At 36.5% G+C, this 26,221-nt stretch overlaps 2 protein-coding genes and 1 pseudogene across 4 annotated transcripts; all 3 read left to right on the top strand.

Moving 5' to 3' along the window:
* On the top strand, positions 1 to 21,868 carry LOC111402625 (probable inactive histone-lysine N-methyltransferase SUVR2). 3 transcript variants are annotated; one of them, XR_002704315.1, is made up of 4 exons: positions 1 to 154; positions 18,930 to 19,395; positions 20,103 to 21,170; positions 21,714 to 21,868. XR_002704315.1 is itself a non-coding variant. In XM_023031006.1 (4 exons), exons 2-4 carry the CDS (start codon positions 19,022 to 19,024, stop codon positions 20,178 to 20,180), a joined length of 297 nt encoding a protein of 98 aa, XP_022886774.1. In that variant the 5' UTR covers positions 1 to 154; positions 18,973 to 19,021; the 3' UTR covers positions 20,181 to 20,854. The 3 variants fall into 3 exon arrangements, 2 of the variants coding, with proteins under 2 accessions (XP_022886774.1, XP_022886769.1); XM_023031006.1 differs by lacking the exon at positions 21,714 to 21,868 and having other exon boundaries at positions 18,973 to 19,204; positions 19,360 to 19,395; positions 20,103 to 20,854; XM_023031001.1 differs by lacking the exon at positions 21,714 to 21,868 and having other exon boundaries at positions 18,930 to 19,204; positions 19,360 to 19,395; positions 20,103 to 20,854.
* Positions 21,869 to 21,872: 4 nt separating this feature from the next.
* Positions 21,873 to 23,671, top strand: LOC111402605 (annotated as a pseudogene).
* Positions 23,672 to 24,074: 403 nt separating this feature from the next.
* LOC111402614 lies at positions 24,075 to 24,752 on the top strand. The gene is made up of 2 exons (XM_023030996.1): positions 24,075 to 24,348; positions 24,452 to 24,752. Exons 1-2 carry the CDS (start codon positions 24,094 to 24,096, stop codon positions 24,590 to 24,592), a joined length of 396 nt encoding a protein of 131 aa, XP_022886764.1. The 5' UTR covers positions 24,075 to 24,093; the 3' UTR covers positions 24,593 to 24,752.
* Positions 24,753 to 26,221: the final 1,469 nt, after the last annotated feature.

The raw sequence follows: 26,221 nt of genomic DNA, 5'->3' as shown, positions 1-26,221 counted from the left end.
TTGCTCTAGTTTGATTGCGGATGACGCACATTTCAAAATTTGCCATCGTTGGCGCTGTGGTGGGGCACTCACTCTCCCTCCCTTTTCTCTACCTCTTGAACTTAAATTACCATCCCTCTCCCCACCCCACCCACATACACCGCCATTAATGCTGGTAAGTCCTTTTGCTTTTGAATACTGACGTTTCAATTTCTACATTTTATTGATCGTCTGTTGTTCAACAACATGTATGTTTGTTTTTCTATTTTTTTTCTGGTATTCAGTATTAATTTTTCGATTTACTGAATTTCAATTTTGTTTTAGGTTAATTAGTCGCCTTATGGAGACCTGGAATTTTGTTCTTCATATATTCCACGGGGAAATAAATTTATGCTTATTTTCCGTGTTTAGAGTATGTTAGACTTATTTTGCATTCGATCTGCTTTGTTTTGTAAAGGAACTGTCAATTAATCTCTTCATGCTAGACTCTGTTAATTACCAAAAAAACGTGTTTTTCCTATTTTGTAATTAAAATAGGCATTTTGCATGCAGGTTGCTGTGAGTTTTAAAAATGTTAGATTATTCAATAGTCCAAATGCTGTTATAATTTTTCTTTTCTTCATTTTGTCTTTCGAATGGGAATAATTTTCAATAAAGGTTCGCATTAGGTAGCAAATTTTCACCCAAAAAAATCAATTTTTTGACCATCGTATCTCTATTCCAACTGTCATTTTTCACTTATTCACTCAAGGGTGGACCTACTTTTCTCTTTAATGGTCAACTCATAATCACTACAAAAAAGGCTCTAGATTTAATTTCTTATATATAGTGACTAAAAGTGGAATTAATGGATTTAAACAGATACAAGGAGAACAAAGTTAGTTAGTGTATGATTCTCAATTATTTTAAAGGTCAAGTCACAATTTGCTAGCTGAAAAGTGACACGAGAAGTTGTACTAAATTTTCTAAAAGAAAGAAATCTAATGCCTTTTTTTATCAAATGAAAAATGTTTTAGTTCAGTGGCAATTTGCAGCACAAGATGGATGTTTGGGACATTGAGAAACTCAGTTTTTAGAGCTATAATTCCACAGTGGAAAATGCATCTTTCACAAATTTTCTTAAATTTTAGCCAGGGACGTGCTTGAGATTGGCTTGAAATTGTAAACAAACTTTAAGCTACATCCAGGCTTATTAATTCAGCCTTGAAGCAAAAAATGAACGAGTCTAGCAGAATTCAAGTTGAACTCGGGAGCTGGTTGTCTATTTAGAAGTTAGGAAATCAAGTGGAGTTTAAAACTGAAGAGTTTTAAATTTGTTGGGTGTTGGTACATTAAGCCAATATTTGGCTAATGTTTATAAACTATTCATAATCAGTCAAACTACTTTTTATCCACACATTTCATGCGCCCACTAGTATTACCCAGTTGTACACCACAAATTTCTATCTATTTATAATTAAACCATTTATAAACACTTCCCAGTCAAACTCTAAACAAAATGAGCCTAAAAAAAATGTGCGCCTAAGTTGAGGCTGCCCTGAGCAGCCAATATTATCTAAATTATATTTTTCTTTAACTTCTGGTAACATTATCATTTTCCTAATTCTAGCTTGAGCCCATAATAAAAAAATTAAGGTCCTCACATAGAATCAGACAAACTGTGGTATGAATAAAAAGTTGCTCAACCTTCTTTTACACCCATCAGACCCTCTTCACTTAATCCATCTGGAATGGAGTGTTTCAGTTCTTTGGTTCAACTTTTTGGGGTTCTCAATCCTTACCTGTAGTTTTGAGGTGGTATTTACTTCTATTCTAGTAATAGGTATTTCAGAGGCCTCTCACCACATTTTATGCTAGGAGGCTATTTCTATATTTGATGTCTGGGGAGTGAACATTTTGCTTAGTCAAGTTAAATTGCATAATATTAATAGGTTTTAATAGACATCTTGCCAAGATTCACTTGTAACGGATTTCAAATGTATATCCACGTTTTGCATGCTTTACGCGTCTGAGATGTTATATGCCTACTCATCAATATCTTCTAAGTTTATATGGCATTCAAGTTTTCAACAATTACAACATTATTTTCAACAAGTAATAGGGTTTCATCATTGGGGTACTAAAGCGTTCTCTTTAAATATATGTATAATTGCAGATTCATCCATTTATGCTCAATCATCACTTCCTTTCTAGGGAAGGCCAAAGCTTTCTCTTTCGATTTCTTATATGGTTAATTGTAGTCTCCTAAAATTGAATTGTATTGGGAACAATGAAAATAATGTTTTCCATATCAGGGAGAATCCAATTACTTTAAGATTATATATTTGTTTTGAATCTCTTTGTATCCTTGAATTCTTTCTTGAGTAATCTTCTATACCTGTTATTTTGTCTCTAGATCTCGACGTGCATTTGTTATATAATTTATTTAGTTTTAAGATCAAGTTACTTTGAAATTTCTAATAGATCTAGCAATGAGCAGTGCACAGTGACAAAAGAAATCGATGTATTTGACCTGGAATTTTATAGGTAGGAGGCTTAATTTTTTGCCGCTTTTTGTTGTATTTGGTTCCAGATAAAAAACTTGGAATCATAAAATTCTCATCGATTTGATTAAGAGGTTTATCGAACTAGTATAAAAAATTGCCTCGAAAAACCTTGAGTTTATAGACCGCTTGACCTACCACAACGACTTTGTGCTCTATATAGATTGACAAATATGGATTTCTTAGTATTAGAGGACGTTAGTGTACTTCTCACTTGCTTTAATGTATATGACACAGTACATCTCCGTTTATTTCATTCTTTCATAATGTTGTATTGTTTTGGTTTTGGGAGGATAGATTTATGTTCCCTTCGTCTTGTTCTCGTGATTTTGATTATATATACAGTTGAAAAATGTTGACCCATCAGTCTTTCTTGGTGGAACTTGAAAACTCACTAAGGCTATGTTGATATTTTGCTAAAAATAAAAAATTATCCCCAAAAGTGGAAAAGTAATTCCTCGTGGATGAAAAGAATATTAGTGATATGTTTACATGTTATATTTTAGGGAAATTTCTCTAGGGTACCCGAACTTTCAAAAGTGTTGTAATCATGTATCCAAACCTTCTTACATTGTATGTGTGATATGTTTACCCATGAGAAATGTCTATAAAATTCGAACCAGATTGGCCGGTTTAATTGAAAAAACCATGAACCGTCCTCAATTACGGTTCGATCATATTACATTAACCGAAAAATGAAAACTGCTTAAAAACAATTAAATCAGCTAGTTCAACTGCGAACTGAAAAACCAGATCCAGGCTTTTCTGGTTAATTGAATTTTTCTACAAAATCTTTCTAATATTTATTTTTCAGGGCTCACCTTGTATAGCCATTTGGCAACCCCAAAAATCTGATTTTGGTAATGCTCCTTTTATAAGAGATTCTTGCTCCATTGATTCACTAATATTCTGATGTGGAATATGGAACCAATTTTCAATTATAAATATTTTATAGTTTACCCTATTGTTTTTATTAATAAATCATAGTCTCCTACAAGCTATAATCATAAACAAATTATTTTGAACATATTAAATTAGGATAATAAATTAATTAACAAACATGAATTTATATTTACTTTTAATTAGTGAACTAAAATTAAACAATTATTGTTGTAATAATATTTTATAGTTTATGTGTGTATTTATTTATTTAATTTGACATTTGGTTTGACATCGGTTCGACCCTATTTCCTTTTCTGGTTGATGCTATGATCGATTTTTAAAACATTGATTTAGATGTAAAAGAGACATGAATTGATGTTCGATTGGATGGGTAAAATTGTACAAAAAGATTTTCTCTATTCCAAAAGTCGAAAGGCGACCGTTCAAATTACATTAAATATTGCCTTCTTTTTTATAGTTTTATCCTTTCAGTCGCATGCATGTTGCGTGTCAATTTAACGTCTAAATACACTTTTTCAATTAGGTGGGGATAGAGATAGCAAAAAAGTCTGTTAAACCCGACACTCATGGGGCTCCGCCCCGAACAAGGCGGGGGATTTCGCCCTGGGGCAATTACGAGGTGGGTATGGGTGGTAATAGGGGCCGCCCCGTCTATTTTATTTATTTTTTTTCAAAATTCAATATTTTAAATGAAAAACTCTGCGAAATTTCATTAATTCTAATAGAAGACGGCAACTAAAATTATTTAGGAATATGATAAACAATAAAGACCTTAGTTTACCAACTATATTCAAATAATTTAACTTTTAAAAATAAATAAATTAATTAAGAATTTTAATGACTATATTATTGTCCCACTTTAATGGATGAGGGCAATAAAATGAATCATAAAAAACTTAAAAAAAAATTAAACGGGTACGTAAATGAGACAAACACCCCGTCTAGTCCCGCCCTGCCTCGCCTTAAATGTTTAACGGGGTGGGACTCCCTAGGCGGGGAAACCTTGCGCATAGTGTTAAAAGGATGGGGATATGGTTGGCACAAATGACAAATTGAAGGTTTGAGACATGGCAACCACACTTGTGTAAGGTTGGGGGCCCTTGGAGGAATTTACCCTAAATTGAATGGTGTCGAACCTTAGCACGCTGTCACTGATGCCACTACAGTAATAACATCTATATTTTATATAGCGTGGGAATAAGGTCTTCATTAGTAGGAACAAACCGTGCATATGTACATACTCGTTGCTTAATCATGTATTTATTCTGAAATTATAAACAATTATTGCATTTGGTCATAACAATCTTCATTTGTTCGTTGCTTGCTAGTCTAATTATGTGTAAAGAAGTATAGAGTTACGTTTTGCATTGGGTAATGATGAGCATTTGCTAGTACATTTTTTTTTCTTTTATACCTCATTTTTAGAAGCAATTGTCAAAACAATTGATTTTGGTTTCTGAATGTCTCTCCAAGTGAGAGTTGCTTTCATTAAATAGTATGAGTATCTCTAATTACAAGGCTAAATATTAGCCATTGCAACAATCACTCCAATCATTTACAATAATCACGGCTAGCTAAGAAAGGGAAAAGAGAGGGAAGGGGAGGAATATACAATAATTACATACTAATCGCATATATTAAAAAAAAGGTTGAACCCCAACCTTGAGGGCCCCCACCGCCCCGTCCCTAGAGCTTTGTAAGGGAGGTAAATCGCAGAATGTGCCTCAACAGGTGAGGGAACAAGAGTTGCCTATACACTGCGCTTACAAGGAGTCCAATTCCATGTCTCAGGAATTGAACCCCCACACTGCGACTATTAACAAGGCGTAAGATAACTTTACTTCTGTCCTTTGCACCACTGGACTATGCACTGGGGGCTACTAATTGCATATATTATCCATAGTTAGGGTATACTATTAACTGCAAGCACTTCTATTTTGCCTTGTAACATTGGTGTTTGATCTGTGTTTTGATTTTTATATTATCCTACAAATTTTTATCAACTAACTTTTTGCACATGGATTTTACTCATTTAACAAAGTCCACGATAAGTACCCATAAAAGTGCTATTGTGGGTGCTATATAGAAAATGAACTTGTATTGGAAAATTATATAATCAAATACATGTTCCATGAAACAATCATGAGTGCGACATATGACACAAAAAATGGAGAATTTCCTATCAATATAGGTCTTAAGTTAAGTCTTATCTTCTCGCCTTAATCATTAACAACCTTATGGTGCATCTCCAAAATGAGGTTCATTTGCTTACTATGTTACTCGATCAGGGTCAATGGGTGGTAATCGTAAAGGCCTATGGTCTAGATTGGTGACTTTCATACCCTTGGGAAGGGATCTTGCATAAGGTCGGTCCAAATGGTCGAGCCTATACCATAATTTGTGAGTGGAAAAATGCATTTGTGCCCCACCCTTTGAGGGAAAAAAATAAAGAAAGAAAAACAAAGGTGTACCACTTTAGAAGTAATCGAAATAAGGACAATATTATAGTTGCTACAGAACTTCTTTTTGTTATCATTCGAAGTATTAGGTTCTGTTATTGAAAAGAAAGGAGGAATTGAAAGGATATAATGCATAGGATTAATGATGCAGAATGGATTGAAGAAATTAGAAGCAGGATAGGTAAAGAAGATAGCTAGGGGAAGAAGAAGAAGGAGAGAAGGAGAAGAGAAGAAAAGGCGGTGGAAATGGAAGAACGCTTCTACAACATTCAAAATTCATTCATCCATCAAATCTATCTCCCATGCATAGAAGGAAGGCTGCATACTTTTATACAATACAAAGCATAAAAGGGTTTGGGCTAGCCCAATACATGATACAAGCCCAAAAACAAAATAAAAGGTTTGGGCAAGCCCAAAACATAATACAAGCCCAAATAAAATACTAACTAAATAGTCCAAGCTAAATGTCCTCATCAATTCTCCCGGGGTGGGAGAAAAACTCGACTCTATCGAGGGAATAACTCATAAAAGGCTACAGTCAGTCGCCCAATTATAAGCTGAGTGGTTGGACAAACCTCTTTTGACGTCCATTTAGACGTGTGATAGGTGGTCTGGGCAATGGAAGATCATGTTGACTCCTATAAAGCTCCAACAAGTCAGGATCAAGCTGCTCGAGTGTCTCTTTAGGGATCTATGTGCAATCAGAGTCGTCCTACCCAACGAACAAGAAAGCGCTGAATTTCTCCATTATTGGTCAACATAATCTGTTCATCTAAAATAACATCAATCTTATCTTTGAGTATTGTGACAGGGGGTGTTGAAGTAGGGGTAGCAATAGGTTCAGGTTGAAAGTCAACGGATGGGGATAGAAAAGGGTAAACAGAGGGCTTAAAACGGCCTTTATAAGCAACTAAATCCTCAACATTGAAAATAGAGTGGTAGCCAAAATGTGATGGAAGATCAATGACATACGCATTTGGACCAACATACTTTTAAGATTTTAAAAGACCAGCGCTACGGGCTTGCAATTTGGAAGCGGATCCAGATGGATGCCGTTCCAATCTAATTCGGATCATCACATAATCCCCAATATTAAATTCAACATGTCGTTTATGCAAATCAGCTCGAAGTTTATATGATGCATTACTTGCCTTTAGTTGTTTATTGATCTTAATATGCAAGTCATGAAGATGTTGTACAAATGCCTCAGCTAACACAGACACATTAGTATGTGGGGACATAGGGATAAGGTTTAAAGGCTTCCTGGGTTTTTTAACCTGAAAAATTTCAAAAGGACTCATACCTAAAGACCGATACACAGAACTATTATATGCAATTTGGGCTATAGGGAGGATTAAATCTCAGTTCCTAAGATTTTTCTGAACTAGACACCTTAATAGATTACCAAGACTATGGTTAACAACTTCAATTTGACCATCAATCTGAGAATGATATGCAGTGGAAAATTTCAACTTAGTGCCAACCATGTGCCATAAGGTTTCCCAGAAGTGGCTAGTGAACCGAACATCCCTATCCGACACAATGGTCTTAGGAAGGCCATACAATTTAACAATCTCATTAAAGTACAGTCTAGCAACCTTAGACGTATCTGAAATCTTGTTGCAAGGGATAAAGTGGGCCATTTCAAGAAATGATCCACTATAACAAAAATAGAATCATGTTTCTTTGGAGTACGTGGGAGTCCTAGTACAAAATCCATATTGACGTCTTGCCAAGGACAACTAAGGACGGGAAGAGGTGTGTAAAGACCAGTGTTTTGTCTCTTCTGTTTGGCCAACTGACAGGTATTACAAGCTCTAACTATCTTAGCTACATCCGTCTTCAAACGAGGCCAATAAAATTGACGTTGAACCTCTTCGATTATCTTATCATGTCCAAAATGCCTAGCCAAGCCTCCCGCATGACTTTCCCAAACTATAAAGTCTCGTACTGAAGTTCGAGGGATGCAAAATTTATTGGACCTAAAAAGATAACCATCCTCTAGACGAAAACCATCAGTAACATCCAATTGTCCACTTTGCAACGCAAGGAAAATGTCCTTGAAATCGAGACATGACTCATAATCTTCTTTGAGTCGTTCAAAACCTATGACATTGACACTCATATTGGTTAAAAGTGAAATGTGGCGGCTTAAAGCATCCGCCGCTTGTTTTTCACTGCCCTTTTTATGCTTCAAAACAAACGAGTAGGTCTACAAATACTTGATCCAATGACCATGCTTAGGATTCAACCTCTTTTGGAAATTAAGGTAGCGAAGTGCCTCATGGTCTGAATAAAGAACAAATTCCTGGGGCAACAAGTAATGACGCTAATGGCGTAAAGCTTGTACGACTGCATACAACTCCTTGTCATAAGTCGAGTACCGTCATTTGGCATTATTTAATTTCTCACTGAAATAAGTAATAGGGTGGCGCTCTTAGCTCAAAACTCCACCTATCCCTACCGCAGAGGCATCGCATTCTACCTCAAAAACTTTGAAAAAATCGGGAAGTCGCATGACTGGAGCTTCTGTCATTCACCTCTTAACCAACTTAAATGCTTTGGTCGCTTCATGCGACCAATAAAATTTCCCTTTTTTCATGCACTCCGTAATAGGAGCCATGATCGTGCTAAACCCTTTAATGAAACGACGATAAAAGGTAGCGAAACCATGAAACTCCGAACGTTATGTATAGTCTTGGTCTCAAGCCAACCAACAATGGCCTGAATTTTTGTAGGGTCAGCAGACACTCCTGTCGCGGAGACAATAAAACCTAGAAATACAACTTTATCTGTGAAGAAAGAACATTTCTTCACATTAGCATACAGACTTGTAGCGCGAAGGGTAGAACAAACCTGCATGAGATGATCTCTACGTCGTTCCCTAGTTTTACTGTACACGAGAATGTCATCAAAGGAGACAACGAGGAATTTACTCATGAATGGTCGTAAAGCTTGTCTTAGTGCTCTCATAAAAGTACTCGGGGCCTTGGTTAGCCTAAAAGGCATGACCAACCACTCATAAAGACCATCCTTCGTTTTAAAGGCAGTCTTCCATTCGTCACCCGGGCGAATCCTAATTTAATTCAATCTTAGAAAATATCGTGGCACCGACTATCATGTCGAACATATCATCAAGCCTAGGGATTAGAAAACGGTACTTCACTGTGATCTTATTGATGGCACGACTATCAACACACATTCTCCAAGAACCATCTTTCTTAGGAGTCAAAAGGACGGGAACTGCACAAGGACTTAGACTCTCACGAATAAATCCTTTGTGAAGGAACTCCTCTACTTGCCTCTGAAACTCAGCATGCTCAGTAGGATTCATTCTATAATGAGGTAAATTTGGAAGAGGCGATCCAAGAACAAGATCTATAGCATGTTGAGTGTCCAGTAAAAGGGACAATAGATCAGGGAGGTCTTCAGGAAAGACATCTGGAAAATCTTGAAGAACCGACTGGACCTCATCAGGGGTCAATATTGGAGATTTCGATGGAACTTCCATGACGACCATGGCAAACACAATAGAATTCTCTTTAAGTGTACGCTCAAATTTTGTAGGGCTAATAATATGTAATCCTTTCCGCTCCACAATTTTCTTGGTCTGTTGTAAATCAACAAGTTTTGGCGGTAAAGGATTAAGGTGAATCTTCTTCCCATTGAATACAAAGGAATGTGAATTTGACTGACCATGGATAGTGACATCTAAATCGAACAACCAGGGTCGACCAAGAATGACGTGTTCGACGTCCATGGGAATGACGTCGCACCATATATGATCTTTGTATTCAAGAAACTGGATAGGAACCAAACAACGCTCGTTTACGACAATAGAAGAAGTGTCAACCCAAGAGACGCGGGGTTGAGGGTGTGGGACTGGCTGTAATCCAAAACGGGACACCATAGCCACAGAAACTGCATTAATGCAGCTACCACTATCCACAATAATTTTACAACCCTTATTAGTGATCTTGATATAAGTGTGAAAAATGGCGTGACGACGCCTAGGGGTGGACAAAATGTCCAAACTAGACTAAACCAAACCAGAACCAAGCAAAACCAAGCGGTTCTATCAAAAAAAATTAATGGTTTTGGTTCTTTGAACCGAGAACCATTTGGTTATGGTTCAGTTCTAGTTAAAAAACCAGAACCAGAACCAAATTTAATATTTAATTTTATAAATAATAATTATTGGAGATCTTAATTTTATATTCATTGGAGATAGCCCATTAATTGAATACAGTTTATTAATCAATTTTGGGTCATTAGAGATAAATAACTCATTAGTTGTCTATACCCTAATTTTGTATTCAGTTGAATTATTTCTCTTTCACTCCTTTTCAATATACACGTCGCAGTAGACTGGTATCGCATTTTATCCAGTCAGTGGAGTGTCATTTAGGATCGAAAAATGAAATTGGTCAGTTACTTAAAAAGTCTCTAAATCTTTTTTTTTTTTTACACCTTGATTGTTTGATGAGTTATTTGTGTTCTTCAAAAATAGAGGAAAACCAAATAAACATTCATGAAATATTAAATGGTTAATCTTGTCTGTAGAAGTGGACTGTAAAAATTTTGATAATTCATTCTTTATTGTCGGGGCGTGCCTTCAAAACTACTGCAATTAATTTAGTGAATCATTACTATTACTTATTAAATAATTTTTTGTATGAAAACGAAAACTGATTTGTGTATTCAAATTATGAATATATTTTGTTTATTAGTTATGACTTTTTTAATTTCGATGATTGAAATTTGAACTTCCTAAATCTTTGGTGTTTATTTTCTTATTTAGGCATACATTATTAATTTATATGATGCAAATTTAAAAATTTAAGAGATGAAATTAGAACCGAACCGAACCAAACCAAATCAGAACCGTACGATTCGATTCGGTTCAGTTTGGTTTCATATCTTTAAAAAAACCATCTTGTTCTATTATAAAAAAAATCATTAGTTAATGGTTCGGTTCGATTCTCTTGGATCCAGAACCATATGGAACCATGTCCACCCCTAACGACGCCAGTAATCAGCATCTATAGGGTGATTAAGGGTACAATGTACAACACTTAGTCACGAGATGTCGGGGACAGAGGTCACAGAACCTAGATCTACAGTAAAGGTTCGGATGCAACCTAACAAGGTATCCTCAATATCATCCAAATCGTCAAACTTTTCAAATTTAGGTTCATAGACTTGATCTTCTAATGACTCACCTTCTACATCTTTTTGTTCCTCAATGACTAAAGCTCGACTAGGACATCTAGATGCGATATGACCAAAGCCTTTACAATTGAAGCACTGCAAACGGGAAGAAGTTTTTAGGATTTTGGGAGCTTTACCCGTATTCTCGAACATAGGGATGAGGGAGGCCCTAGGAGGGACTTAACAGGCGGAGGTGGCACGGATGAGACGAAAGGACGATTGTCAACACGCCTTCCATATGGAGTTTTAGTGACCAACTCATAATATTGGACTAAAGAATAAGCATGATCAAGGTTAGTGACACCTCGAAGGATAAGCTCATGCCTAAGATCATCCTTTTGGCCTTGTCTAAACCTACTCAAAGTCATTGCATCATCCTCAACAATGTGACATCGCATTCGAAATTCATCAAATTGAGTAACATGGTCAGTCATTGGTTGATTGCCCTGTATAAGGGTATTCCATTGGTCCAACAAGTTGCCCCTGTAGGATTGGGGCAAATACTTCTCTTGAAGGCGACGCTTCATTTCCTTCCAACTTCCAACTGGTGGTACACGACGTCTCTCAAGGAGATCCTCAATACTTTTCTAGAAGAGTTGGGCGGTGCCAGTTAATTTCAGACTGGCAAATTGGACACTTCGATCCTCTGGGACTCCATACCTGCCAAAAAACGATCCACGTCTCTAATCCACTTAGTAAAAACTCTAGGATCTAAACAACCATCGAAAGTAGGAGCGTCTAATTTGATGTTTCTAAAGTAATGTTCGTCATGGCGTGGAGGAGAATGATTATCGTGGCAGCCATGGCCTCATTCTCGCTCACGGCCCTAATCTCCATTCTTTTGATCACGTCAAGGATGTTGTTGACCACCTGGTCAACGATAATAGTATACATTATGAGACGCTTCAGAGTAATCAGCGTCAGTCGAACGAGGGGTTTGTTCAAAATTGTCCAACCTAGCAGCTAGGTCTTTACTCTTTTCACGAGTAGTAGCCATCTCGATTTGGACAGCCGCTATTTGAGTCTGTAAATGTTGCTGGCTAGTGACAAGATGAGCTAATTGTCTATTGAGTGCATCAAACTATGAGGGGTCCATGGTGAATTTACTAGAATTAGGTGTGAATAGATGACCACTACGCAACTGCATGCAATGTAATACTAGCTATATGACTCGCGATGGAGAGATCAATGAACAACAAGTGCAAGTAACGAAAAATAGCAACTTGAGCATTTAAATTAAAGGTTTGGGATTAAGTAAGTCCAAATATGGCAAGCTAATACTGCTGATAGATGTAAAATAACAAAGCGAAGGTCAAATTACCAGTCAAAATCTAATCACGTAAAATAAGTGGGATAAAAGTAGGGTCTAGCAAATGCTCAATCATGTGATTTTGGGTAAAGTAGTCTTATAGCAGAACAGAAAATTAATTGATGCGATTTTAAATTAACAGTAATATAGGTTAAATATAGATAAAAACAGTAACTTCCCTATTTGTTCGCTGAAGTAACTGGGTCGATCAACAGGAAAAGAAGAGGTACTTGCAAAACAATGTTAGAAAATACAATTTTTTTTCGCTTTTTCTTTTCTTTTCCTTTTTTTTATATAAAACTCCTAGCTAAACAAATGGGCCAAAACAGGGATATAAATAGTGGCCCAAAAATAAAATTAAAGACAGGCTTTATACTAAAGCCCAGACAAAACTTCAAAGTTACAATTGGTAACTGGGCTTGGAACTCCCGACCCCTTCCATACGAAACGGCCCCCAATATTTGCTCCATTATCTGTAGAATTGCTGGCAGAGGTATAGGCAGCGAAGGCGGTTGGTTGTTGTACTGGTTGGCGTCGTAGCTGTTCAAATTGGCGAAGGCGATGGGTCGATTTGCGGTTTGGGTTTGTCAGTTTCTGGTTGTTGTCACGAGTGAGGAGGCTTCACTGATTTGGAGGTGATTTGTAGAAGATAATGTTGGAATTTGTTGGACAGAGGTCAAAGCAGATGCAGAGGCGGCAATGGGATTGTGGTAATGGAAGCTACTTGTGGGTTTGATGCGCTCGTCTTGAGGTGGATAGCACGGTGACGAAGACGGTGTGATGATTTTGGGTCGGGTTAGGGTTTTTTGTGTATGGACCTGTTTGATTTTGGATGTGGGCTGCTTTTGTGTTATGGATTTACCTGGTTTTGTTTAGTTGGGTAAGCTATCGTAAGGATGAAATCAATTTAGGCTGGGTTATAAGTATTTGTAAGTTGGGCTTAGGGGCAGTTGGATCGTGGTTGGGGTTGCTAGGCAAGTTACTCTTCTTCTCTTTCATGGCAGTTCTTCGAATCCAGATTTCAATAAAAGTATCGATTCATTGAGGGCAGAGCAACAGAGATGAACACCTAGAAGTATTTCCAAAATTTGGCTCTGATACCACTTTGATGTAGAATGGATTGAAGAAATTAGAAGCACGATAGGTAAAGAAGATAGCTAGGGGAAGAAGAAGAAGGAGAGAAGGAGAAGAGAAGAAAAGGCGGTGGAAAAGGAAGAATGCTTTTGCAACACTCAAAATTCATTCATCCATCAAATTTGTCTCTCATGCATAGAAGGCTGCATACTTTTATACAATTTAAAGCATAGCCCAATACATGATACAAGCCCAAAAACAAAATAAAAGGCTTGGGCAAGCCCAAAACATAATACAAGCCCAAATAAAATATTAACTAAATAGTCCAAGCTAGATGTCCTCATCAATCAAAGTATGTTGGATGAATGGGAGTAGTGCTACATTAATTTTATGCAATAGAAGGTTTCTACAAACTTAAAAGGTCATTTCTATATATATCAATTATATGACTTGCTATGCTCTAGCCTTTAGGTAGTACCGAGCACTAGGCTATTAAAGGAGAGAATGACCATACATGAACGTAGGGAAAGTGAAGATGTCAGTCGAACGAGGGGTTTGTTCAAAATTGTCCAACCTAGCAGCTAGGTCTTTACTCTTTTCACGAGTAGTAGCCATCTCGATTTGGACAGCCGCTATTTGAGTCTGTAAATGTTGCTGGCTAGTGACAAGATGAGCTAATTGTCTATTGAGTGCATCAAACTATGAGGGGTCCATGGTGAATTTACTAGAATTAGGTGTGAATAGATGACCACTACGCAACTGCATGCAATGTAATACTAGCTATATGACTCGCGATGGAGAGATCAATGAACAACAAGTGCAAGTAACGAAAAATAGCAACTTGAGCATTTAAATTAAAGGTTTGGGATTAAGTAAGTCCAAATATGGCAAGCTAATACTGCTGATAGATGTAAAATAACAAAGCGAAGGTCAAATTACCAGTCAAAATCTAATCACGTAAAATAAGTGGGATAAAAGTAGGGTCTAGCAAATGCTCAATCATGTGATTTTGGGTAAAGTAGTCTTATAGCAGAACAGAAAATTAATTGATGCGATTTTAAATTAACAGTAATATAGGTTAAATATAGATAAAAACAGTAACTTCCCTATTTGTTCGCTGAAGTAACTGGGTCGATCAACAGGAAAAGAAGAGGTACTTGCAAAACAATGTTAGAAAATACAATTTTTTTTCGCTTTTTCTTTTCTTTTCCTTTTTTTTTTTTTTATATAAAACTCCTAGCTAAACAAATGGGCCAAAACAGGGATATAAATAGTGGCCCAAAAATAAAATTAAAGACAGGCTTTATACTAAAGCCCAGACAAAACTTCAAAGTTACAATTGGTAACTGGGCTTGGAACTCCCGACCCCTTCCATACGAAACGGCCCCCAATATTTGCTCCATTATCTGTAGAATTGCTGGCAGAGGTATAGGCAGCGAAGGCGGTTGGTTGTTGTACTGGTTGGCGTCGTAGCTGTTCAAATTGGCGAAGGCGATGGGTCGATTTGCGGTTTGGGTTTGTCAGTTTCTGGTTGTTGTCACGAGTGAGGAGGCTTCACTGAGTTGGAGGTGATTTGTAGAAGATAATGTTGGAATTTGTTGGACAGAGGTCAAAGCAGATGCAGAGGCGGCAATGGGACTGTGGTAATGGAAGCTACTTGTGGGTTTGATGCGCTCGTCTTGAGGTGGATAGCACGGTGACGAAGACGGTGTGATGATTTTGGGTCGGGTTAGGGTTTTTTGTGTATGGACCTATTTGATTTTGGATGTGGGCTGCTTTTGTGTTATGGATTTACCTGGTTTTGTTTAGTTGGGTAAGCTATCGTAAGGATGAAATCAATTTAGGCTGGGTTATAAGTATTTGTAAGTTGGGCTTAGGGGCAGTTGGATCGTGGTTGGGGTTGCTAGGCAAGTTACTCTTCTTCTCTTTCATGGCAGTTCTTCGAATCCAGATTTCAATAAAAGTATCGATTCATTGAGGGCAGAGCAACAGAGATGAACACCTAGAAGTATTTCCAAAATTTGGCTCTGATACCACTTTGATGTAGAATGGATTGAAGAAATTAGAAGCACGATAGGTAAAGAAGATAGCTAGGGGAAGAAGAAGAAGGAGAGAAGGAGAAGAGAAGAAAAGGCGGTGGAAAAGGAAGAATGCTTTTGCAACACTCAAAATTCATTCATCCATCAAATTTGTCTCTCATGCATAGAATGCTGCGTACTTTTATACAATATAAAGCATAAAAAGGCTTGGGCTAGCCCAATACATGATACAAGCCCAAAAACAAAATAAAAGGCTTGGGCAAGCCCAAAACATAATACAAGCCCAAATAAAATATTAACTAAATAGTCCAAGCTAGATGTCCTCATCAATCAAAGTATGTTGGATGAATGGGAGTAGTGCTACATTAATTTTATGCAATAGAAGGTTTCTACAAACTTAAAAGGTCATTTCTATATATATCAATTATATGACTTGCTATGCTCTAGCCTTTAGGTAGTACCGAGCACTAGGCTATTAAAGGAGAGAATGACCATACATGAACGTAGGGAAAGTGAAGATGTCATAGATGAATTTGTGATCATACTAGAATGGACAATGAAATGGAAATTTACTCCAACATATGGAGGTAATGCCTATTGAGGAGAAATTAATAGAACGAGGACTTAGACCAGATGAGTGATTTCATCTCATTAGAGAAGGTTAGAAACATAGAATAGAAAGGGCAAACCTTATCTAAGAGGGTTTGTTGTGGTTGCCAAGGATGCAATATTTTTTTCTCTTCCTATAAATGTAGTAATGAACTAAGGAGTGGCAGGGATTCATGTTGCCTTTATTGTTGTTGAGGACATTTACGTGAATGTTTCTCATACAACTTTTGAAATTTTTATTCAATTTCTGTACTTGCTAGGAAGAAAATTATTTTTGCAAGTCATATGATGGTAATGGCATTGGCTATGGTATTCGATTTTAAAGATCTAGAGAATTGGTTGTGGTGGTTCCAAGTAGGGATGCTGGGGCCTACTGTTTGTGCTGACCGTGTAAGGATTATGTATTGCTTAGAGCCTGAGAGAATACTGTTGGGAAAATAGGTGATTTGTGTATAGATTATTTATCAATTAACACAATAAAATAAAAAATACAATTCAAGAATAATATAACATGAAATAGAGAAGAGATTTAGAAACCAATCCTTGGAAGTCACGTCGAGGATGTTGTCTTAAAATCGTATTGCCTCTCCTTCGTGCGGGTTCTTTCGGTATTACACGACTCCAAGATAAAACTCATGTGACTCCTTCTATGGGCACGACCATAGGAAGATAAGTGAATGAGCCTTTATTGAGATATCAAAAGTATAATATAAAATTGTAGAAACGGATAATGTTTCAACTGGGTCTTTCAAATTATAGAAATGACTCCCTTTTATAGTGTAAATCTTTAACCCCCACAATAATGAGAATTATCCCAATCAACATATAAGTTACACTATGAAATTATGAGTTTTCATTTTGGAATTAAACCTAGAAATTAAAAAGAAAACTGAAAATTAATGGGTATTAGTTTTGAAAGGTTGAAACTTATATTATGTTACAACAAATACTTCTTTTTATAACTCGCCTTTAATGAAGTTATCTAAGATATTTAATATGAAATTTGCTAAAAGTATTCTTTAAGTATTGTGAGCACTACTGGGACTAGTAGGCATCTCTTCTCTATATTTGCTATGGTTGCAAGTAGGGCAGCTGGGGCCTGCTGCTTTTGCTGCCCTTGTAAGGATTTTGTGTTTGCTCAAAGCTTGAGAGAATACGGCTTTTTATAACTCACCTTTAATGTAGTTATCTAAGACATTCAATGTAATATCCCGAATTTTTATTACTAGTCATTAGATTAAAAATTAAGATTTAAGTGCGTCATTATTAAAGTTTAATGACCTTATTGGTTATTGACTTAGTTAAATGACCTTATTAATTACTAGCCAATAGTTTGAAAATCTAAGTGAAGAGTTAAATTGGAAGTTAAATAAAATTATATGTATGTCAATTAGCCATGATTAGAGATGATTTATTTTGACCACATGCATTATTCACCACATTTTAAGCAAAGTAATTGTTTTGACTACATAAATTAAGATAATTGATTAGACCACATGCATCATTTACACCAAGATTCAAGCCAAGTCAATTGATTTGATCACATAATTGAAGGAATTGATTTGACAACTTTTAAGACAATGCACCAATTATGCTTTGACCATGCCTACCATCTAGCCATTTCCTTTGAATTTTCTATACATGGTCCAAGAACTTGCACTATAAATAATAGTTAAACTCAACATTAGACTATCTCTCACCAATTATTTACACTCTTCTTCTCTATCTCTATCACTTTGTCTCTACACCTTTACTCTTTCTCTTGTCTTTTTTATATTAAATTTAGTCATACACTTACACAATCACACAACCTAGCACGCGGCTCAAGGATCTCCCACCAACTATCACTTCTTCTATCATTTTTGAATTATCAAGTGAAAAGTAAGTGTAGTAGTATGAATTGTTCTTTCATTATTTAAATTACGGAAATTTATATTATGAATATGATGATACAAAAATTCTAGCTATGATTATGATAAGGGTCCTATATATGTAAGTTCAAAGGACCAGAGTTTAGTAGCACTACGCATGAGAATTATAGCCACGAAGTTTGGATTTTAATTCTCGTGTCTCCATATGTATGTCATGATTTTCCATAATTAAATATGAGATGGAAATTCGTTATTACTCATTTACTGAGATTTATGTCTCACATGTATATGTTAAATATTTTATAGGTAATTAAAAGAGGCAGGTTCGAGGCGATCGGAGGTGGATTGTGCTTGCATGATTGAAAATGAATAGTGATTTAAGTAGTTAAAGATTTTAATGTCGTTTATTGTATTTTCTTTAAAATTTGTTTTAAACCTTTCATGTTCAGAAAATATTATGTTCTTCCATTATTTATAAAAGTATTATTTACGGTGCATGTATAATGATTTTAAAGGTAAAAATTTGGGTCGTTACACTCAGTGTGAAATTTACTTAAACTGTGCATTAAGCATGTCAACTATTAATTGTTGTGAGCACTACTGGGGCTAGCAGGCATCTCTTCTCCATATTTTGCTGCATTTGTTTTCCAGCTAAAAGTTGGAGCTTCATCGCTGGCTAATAACCTAGGCTAGCATCCCCACCTTTCACTTAAGTTAAAACTTCAAAGGTCTGAAACAGGACAAATATGAGTCTCTTCGACCATGATTCCTTATGCTGACAGAAGCAAGCTATCTAGCTTCTGCTACCTGCTTGATGTGATGATCATTATGTGGCATGGTCACACCTATAGTTAGTTTTGACAGTTCGATATATGATACATCAATGACTTTCTGTTACTGAATTTTGTTTACTTACTATTTTATTGGTTTAGGCATTTTCTGCTGTTCTTTTGCTCACATAGTCGAGGAATTTAGGTTAACTGGAAGGTTCAGAGGTTGCTTTATAAAAACTGTTCGAATAAGCATGCCACCAAATTCAAGAGTTGCAAAATCCTTTCATGCTATGAAGGCTATCGGGGTCTCTGAGGATAAGGTGCAGCCAGTATTGAAAAATCTACTACGGTTGTTTGATAAAAATTGGGAGCTTATTGAAGAGGAAAATTATAGAGCCCTCGCTGATGCTATATTCGAGAGGGAGGAAGCAGAGGTGTGGTGTTCCCCCCAAAAAATCTTCTTTTTTTCTTTTTCCTTTTTTTTCTCTTTGGAGTCATTACCTTTCCACCTGTTAAGACTCTTTGCAATTTGTGGTTATGAATAATTTTGTTGAAGTGCAAATTTTTCTTGGTTTACCTTATCATTCAGGCAATAGAGCAATCGAAGAAGATTGGAAACAATGAAGTAAGTAGTTATTTTATTTTTCTCTTGATGGTTGTGCTTTCTGAAAACAATTTACACTTAGACACCGTTTGATAGCCTTGGAATTCCAAGGAAAATGGAATTTAAATTCCATCTTTCCAATTTTGTAGTGGTTGATTAGCAAAATTTGGAATGAAATTGATTTTCCATCTTTTATGGCCATATCAGCCAATTCCACCAAATGGTGGAATTGAATGGTGGGAATTTCAATTCCATGTTTTCACGTCTTTTTTTATTATTATTTTAAATTTTTTTAATTTTGCAATTTAAACAAATTCTAAAAATTATTGTAATAAATTATATCCCTTTAAGTGAGAATTCTCATGTAAAACAAAGTCAAACGAACACAAAAAGATAGATGAATTTCGATTTTCTTGGCCTTTTTTTTTTTTTGGTAATGGAAACAAATTTTATCCCTAATACCAGTAAATTTTATCCCTTTAATTGATAATTTTCATGTAAAAGAAAGTCAAACAAATACCAAAAAACACTTTTATTTCAACATTTTTTATATGAAAAATTATACAAATCTAACACAATAAATTAACAATTCCGAGGAAAACAATTTTCAAGCAATTTAATTCCCCGAAATTCGTTTTTTTCCAACCAAATTCCATCTTTGCAATCAAATGGACTTTTATTTTTGTCAATCTTTTGACACTGAACCTGTCCACTGCCCTTAATGACAGGAGGATTTTTTGGAGGAAGAAGCTCAGGTGAATGTGGAGCCTGAACGACCCGTAAAAAAGTCGCGATTAAGAAACTGAGAGGGTGAAGCATCGCCCTCCATAAATAATACTGGCTTGCCCGGAACTTCACTTGTCATACTTAAAGAAGAACAGGATGAACTTCTTGAGTTGTGTCCCCAGAATCAGAATCAGTCGCAAGGCATAGCATACTCACCTCAGCCCAACACTGGAAAGTTGACAACTGAATCACAGGCTGCTGCATGCCAATCACTTGGTCAGAACAAAGAGGAGCCACCTGTTTCTCCCAAATCAGTGATGGTCCAGTAGAGGTGTGATCCCTCTTGGAGTGTTAGAATATGTGATCAACATCAACCAAGCTGCACCAGATCAATCCAGCAGGTTCTCTTCCAACTCAACCAGATTCCAGAGATTCCAATGGATCAGATTAAATCTCCAGCCTTCCACACGGATTCTCCCAGCTGTCTCCAGCTCCCAGATTCTTTCTACAGCTGTTAATTAGTTGGTAGTTTAGTTAGTTAGTTTAGTTTCTCATTTTCTCTATAAATACCAGACCTTGTATAGCTTTTAGATCATTGGAGAATTTCTTCTTCCAATCCCTCCCTTCCATGGAGGTTATCTTCCTCCTACAATGGAGGGTCTTTTATATGGAACTCATTCCGGTTCCTTTGTATTTCTTTTCTCCTTTTATGGAGTTCAATTCAATATTGTTTCTTGCTTCAATGATGAAGCCTTTCACATTGTTTTCATTCAAGAATTTAACATGGAGTAGTGCTGTCAATAAGAGTCAGCAAAAAACCAGTTCGAGAACTGAATCCAATTTAGTTTCTCATCCCATGTGCCTCAGAGATAGAGGAAAGGGAGCTCTGTCATCTCAAATTCCTCCTGGGGAGAAGAGGTAATCTCTTGCTGGATGCCATAAAGAGCCAAGCCTTGAGCCCAGCATTGCAGTGTTGCTGAAGACCATTACCAGTCATGTTTTAATTAAAGACGAGCCGGTCACCTACGACATGTCACAGCTTGAGGTTCCTATTGCAGTCATCCAGCCAGGTTTAGTTTACCTGTCCTGGCTGAAAGCTAATATCATTTTGACACATTGCTTTTGTCTTATGTGAGCTTCGTTTCTGCATTTCTATTTTCTAACTGTACGCATCTAATTTTTGCCCATATAATTGGTCCCTCTGCGTCCTTTTGGATCATTCGAATCATCTGCCCCATTTGGCTCTCAGAAATTTCCGGTCCTGGAGTTTGTTAGTTTCTGTTTTCATGTTTTTTAAAAATTCTAGACCTCTGATATTTTTGACCTTGTTCAATAGGGTGAAGTGATTTACTTTTTAGGGTTGTCAAAGTGGATGCTTATTGATTATGACTTTCTCATATACTATATTGATCATCATATATTGGCTGTTGACTTTGAGAGGAGTATTTGCTGCCCAGTTGTGGGTTATTCCATTAAGGTCCCAGATCCTGACTTGTTTGAACTATTAATATATTTGGCATATGTTTGACACATTCAACTTAAGGGTTACTTCCCGCATTTGCCTTTATCTATTTCATAGGAAATATTGCTGAATTTTTGTGAGTTCATTTCAGATCCATCAAGTAAAGGAGAGTCATCAAGTGGAAATGGTTCAATCAGAGAAAATAATGGTCCTGGTGTTGGAACCGGTGGAAACGAAACGCAAGAATTGAGATTTAATGGACACCAATTTGAAGTATAAATACAAGATCGCAAAAATACCAAGAACAAGATTAAAGTAAAGAAATAAGCTGATAGAGGAACGATGTTATTTTATTCCATCAATGAAAGGAGAGAATTACAACAATTGGCTTCAACAATACTGAAAGAGGAGATTCATATTTATACCACAAGAGTCTAGCACTAAAAGAGTCATAAAAAAAGGTAAGAATTCTAGGTTAAACGTGAAAAGGAAAAAAAAAGATACAAGGACTTTGTTTCCTTATTTTCCGGATACTATTTGATTCTCCAAATCCATCACGCATCTTCAAGATTTCCTTTCCAATTTGAGTCACAAACTCTAACACCTGGTCCGCTAGAATCACAATCTATGGGTGAAAAAGGCACAGCTGACGGGGATCCCATATCAAATGAAACGAGAAGCAATGGCGAGCCGGCAATGGTTTCAGGTGAGTCTTTTCAAGCCTTGAAATCGTTTCCTCACCTTCTGGAGAGTTGAAAATTTCTTTGGACTGCAACTTGGCTTTTGGAAGGCCTGACTTTGACATTCCTAGTTTTGATGTAGTGTTAAAATTTGTGGAGGATAAATGTCTCAGATCATACAAAACTTCTGATCTGAACTTATCTGTGATGGAAGTTATGAAAGAAATGTGCGAATGCTTTCTGAAATTCTTTAGGTGCTAAAGGTGTGAGTTTTAATTCTTTGGATGGATCAGTCAGTTCTCAGTTTGATGAGCAGTTAGTTCTGCCCCAAGAATCACCTTGTGATGGCGTGGATGGCGGCATGCAGCTTAACAGGAAGGCAAGTGAAAATTATTGTGAAACAAATGAAAAAAAATAAGGAGAATGATCTTGAAGACACAAACTTCCAGCATGTTGTGGTTAGCCAGGAGCGTCAATTGCCACCTGAAAGGATAAGGTCACTCCATGACGTTGATATAGCCAAGGGACAAGAGAAAGTAGTGATTACTTTTGTGAATGAAGTTAATAACAAGTCTCCACCATCTTTCTTCTACATACCCAAAATTGCTTTTTCCCAAAATGCACATGTAAATTTTTCTCTAGCTCGTTTAGGAGATAATAATTGTTGTTCAAATTTTTCTGGTGATTGTCTTTCATTATCTATGCCTTGTGCATGTTCAAATGAATCAGGCGGTGAGTTTGCATATACAACAGATGGACTCATTAAGGAGGACTTCCTTAAAGAGTGTATTTCAATGATTCGGGATTCTGAAAAACACTGCCGGTACTTCTGTAAGGAATGCCCACTCGAAAGGTCAAAAAATGAAGATATAGTTGGATCTTGCAAAGGTCATTTGGTGAGGAAGTTCATCAAAGAATGTTGGGTGTAACATTGTGGCAATCAAGTGGTACAAAGGGGAATGAGTCGCAAGTTACAGGTAGGAGTTCCTGGCTATGTTTGGACCTAGATCCAACCCCATGTGCTTCTTGCTTGATTATGGAGTCCCATGGTATCATTGATGCTTCAATAGTAAGGTTTTCCATGATTGCACTTACTTTAACTTACGTAATGTTTTTCTTCAGGTGTTTATGACCCCAGTTGGAAAAGGGTGGCGTTTATGTACCCTGGAGGACCTTCCAAAGGGTGCCTTTGTTTGTGAATATGTTGGAGAAGTTTTAACAAATGCAGAGCTATAAGATCGTGTACAGAGCTCCAAAGGGGAAGAACATTCATATCCTGTTCTTCTTGATGCTGATTGGGGTTCAGAAGTTGTGGTGAAGGATGAAGATGCTTTTTGTTTAGATGCTACACATTATGGTAATGTAGCAAGGTTTATTAATCATAGGTAAGTTTCATTTGATTGAGAATTCATGCATTTTGTGCATCATTTTTTTTCCCGAAGTTCACTGTTGTGTGTCACCATGTCTCTTAGTCTTAATCTCTAGTGTGCCAGCAAGTTAGTAACCTATTCTGGTTTATCCAAAAAATGAGCCCCCTCCAAAAAAGAGAGAGCAAACCAAGGCAAAGGATTATTTCCTTTATGTTATCTAAAATTACTCCATTGAAGAGCTTAGTAGAGCTTTGTTTAAATGACTAGTCATTCAATACAAATATTGAAATGCTGTTTGTTTATCACATTGTTTATGATAATGTGAAGATAAGATGGGAAACTTGAAGAAGGTATGCATTAATTTTAAACTTTTGTTTTTCATTTATTAGACTATCCTATTCATCCCATGTTATAATGCTCACTTCCTAAAACTCTTATGCTTATGTAATTGAGTCCCTCTCTCCCTCCCACAGATGCGCAGATGCACATGCATATACCCATAAAATTGCATTTGCTTAATATGTCAGCATCCTTGTCAAAGACAAAATATTATTTTGTCTCCTATCTCCCTCTGCAATTCGTTAAATTTTATAGAAGAGGCCTCTCTTTTTCAGAGCCTTTCTTTGATTTCAATTGCAAATTTCTTAATAGCCATTTTTATTTTGCTAGGTTTTTTGATTCAAACATGGTGGAGATACCAGTGGAAGTGGAGACACCTGATCAGCACTATTACCATGTATGAAATCATATCCTACATGTTTTACTTTTTCCATTTTCCATGTTGCCTGCTATTAATTATTCGTATCCATATTTTTATTGGATTTTCTCTCTTGATGCAGCTTGCTTTCTTCACTACAAGAAAGGTAAAAGCCATGGAAGAACTCACTTGGGTAAGTAGGATATATTTCATTGGATTATCCTTTATGTATAAATGTGCCTTTTGTAGTTCTAGGGAGTTACAGATGTCTATTGTTAGATAGGTAATGTATATTTGACTGTGTGAAATGATTAATGGGAAAAACACTTGCTTCATGTTGGATAACCGAAGGAGCAAGAAAATGTTCAATTTGGAATTGTGAAAATGTGGCAATGCCAATAATATTGGTGGATGTTTTTAATCTAGACCACATTTTACTGAAATTGGCATCATGTTGAGGAAGCACTATGTCATTGAAAAAGGATTTTTGGTGTCTTGAAAACGTCATAAATCTGTTTGAACCTTGCCCTTCTAAGGCTATGCCATCCTAAGGTGCTGCCAGGGCCGGTCCTAGGCACAGGCAAATGAGGCCTGTGCCTCGGGCCCAAAACCACAAAGGGCCTATTTTGTTCCAAAGTTTTTTTTTTAATATTAAAAGAAGGAAAAGAAAAAGGAAAATAGTTTTTTCATTAATTGTGAAATGATTGAGATATTTGTTTGTTGTTTTAATCTTAAGTTTTAAGTTAACAATATATTGTATAATATATCGTTGAATTTTGCATTTACGTTGATTTTGGGAGCCTAATTTTTGAACTTCGCTTCGAGCCCTGACAATCACAGGACCGGTTCTGGGTGCTGCTAAATGGATGGATATTATTAACCCCACGAATGATAAATGGCCGAATCGAAAAAATTGGGTGCTAGAATTGCTATATAGGATTTTGTTTACTGAGGGTTCGAATCCCTTTCTTTCTGTAACTTCATCTAATTAACTATTGTCACTGACCAAAATGTATTAAATCAAAATGGACATCATTATTCCAACAGTAAGACCTTTCTTTGATATAAATTCTCTATTCCTAATTGCTGTTTTTGGGAAAATCCTGGAAAGAGACAAGGAATTGAAAATGCTAGTATGCTTTTGCAACTTTCAGCCTCTTCATTGCTAGTTGAAGACCATCTGTGGTACCAGTAATATTTTAGTGGAACATATCCCGTTGAGCATAAATTCATGGTAGGATGAGTTACAAGGTTGGGGTATGTCACTGAAAGAAACTCCCTTTCACAAGAGCGATGAGATCCTAATAGAACATATTGGAAAGGGAGAGTTATACCAGAATGAACATGGTCTATTGTAGTTAAAAACATCTAGATTTCCTTAGATCTTCCAATGGATGTTGAGATGATTGAAAGTAGTGAAAAAGCAAGCATGTGGCTGATCCTGAATTTTATAGGAATAAGGCTTATGAGGTTGTTTTGTTTAGTTATACGCATATGTCTGTATTTTTTATTTTTTTTATTTTTTGATACTCAGGTGTCTGCTTTATAGCGACTAATTCTGGGGCCTACGATCCAGTCCCTCTTCACACATATCAGGTAAATCGCGAGTTGTGCTCCAAACTGGCCAGGGTTTAAGAATCCTTCCAACTGAACTGCCAAAGTGTCGAGCGAGTCAAACCCATGTATGTGCTTTGCCTTCCAGGAGAACTCCTGCCTTCCAAGAAATATCCTGTCTTCCAGGAAAAAGCCTGTCTTCCAAGAACCCCAAAAATCGAACCCACGACCTTTGAACTGCCCGCCTTGAAGAACTCTGTCCTTTGCCAGTTGGGATGTGCATATGTCTGTATTTTATATCTATATGCTTGCGTGAGTTATTTTTTTTTTTTTTTTTTTTTTTTTTTTTTTTTTAACA

Source organism: Olea europaea, chromosome 1 (assembly GCF_002742605.1).
Source record: "Olea europaea var. sylvestris chromosome 1, O_europaea_v1, whole genome shotgun sequence".
NCBI classification, from domain to species: Eukaryota; Viridiplantae; Streptophyta; class Magnoliopsida; order Lamiales; family Oleaceae; genus Olea; species Olea europaea.
Note: the sequence above shows the minus strand (reverse complement) of the source record. Positions and strands in the feature narration are given on the sequence as shown.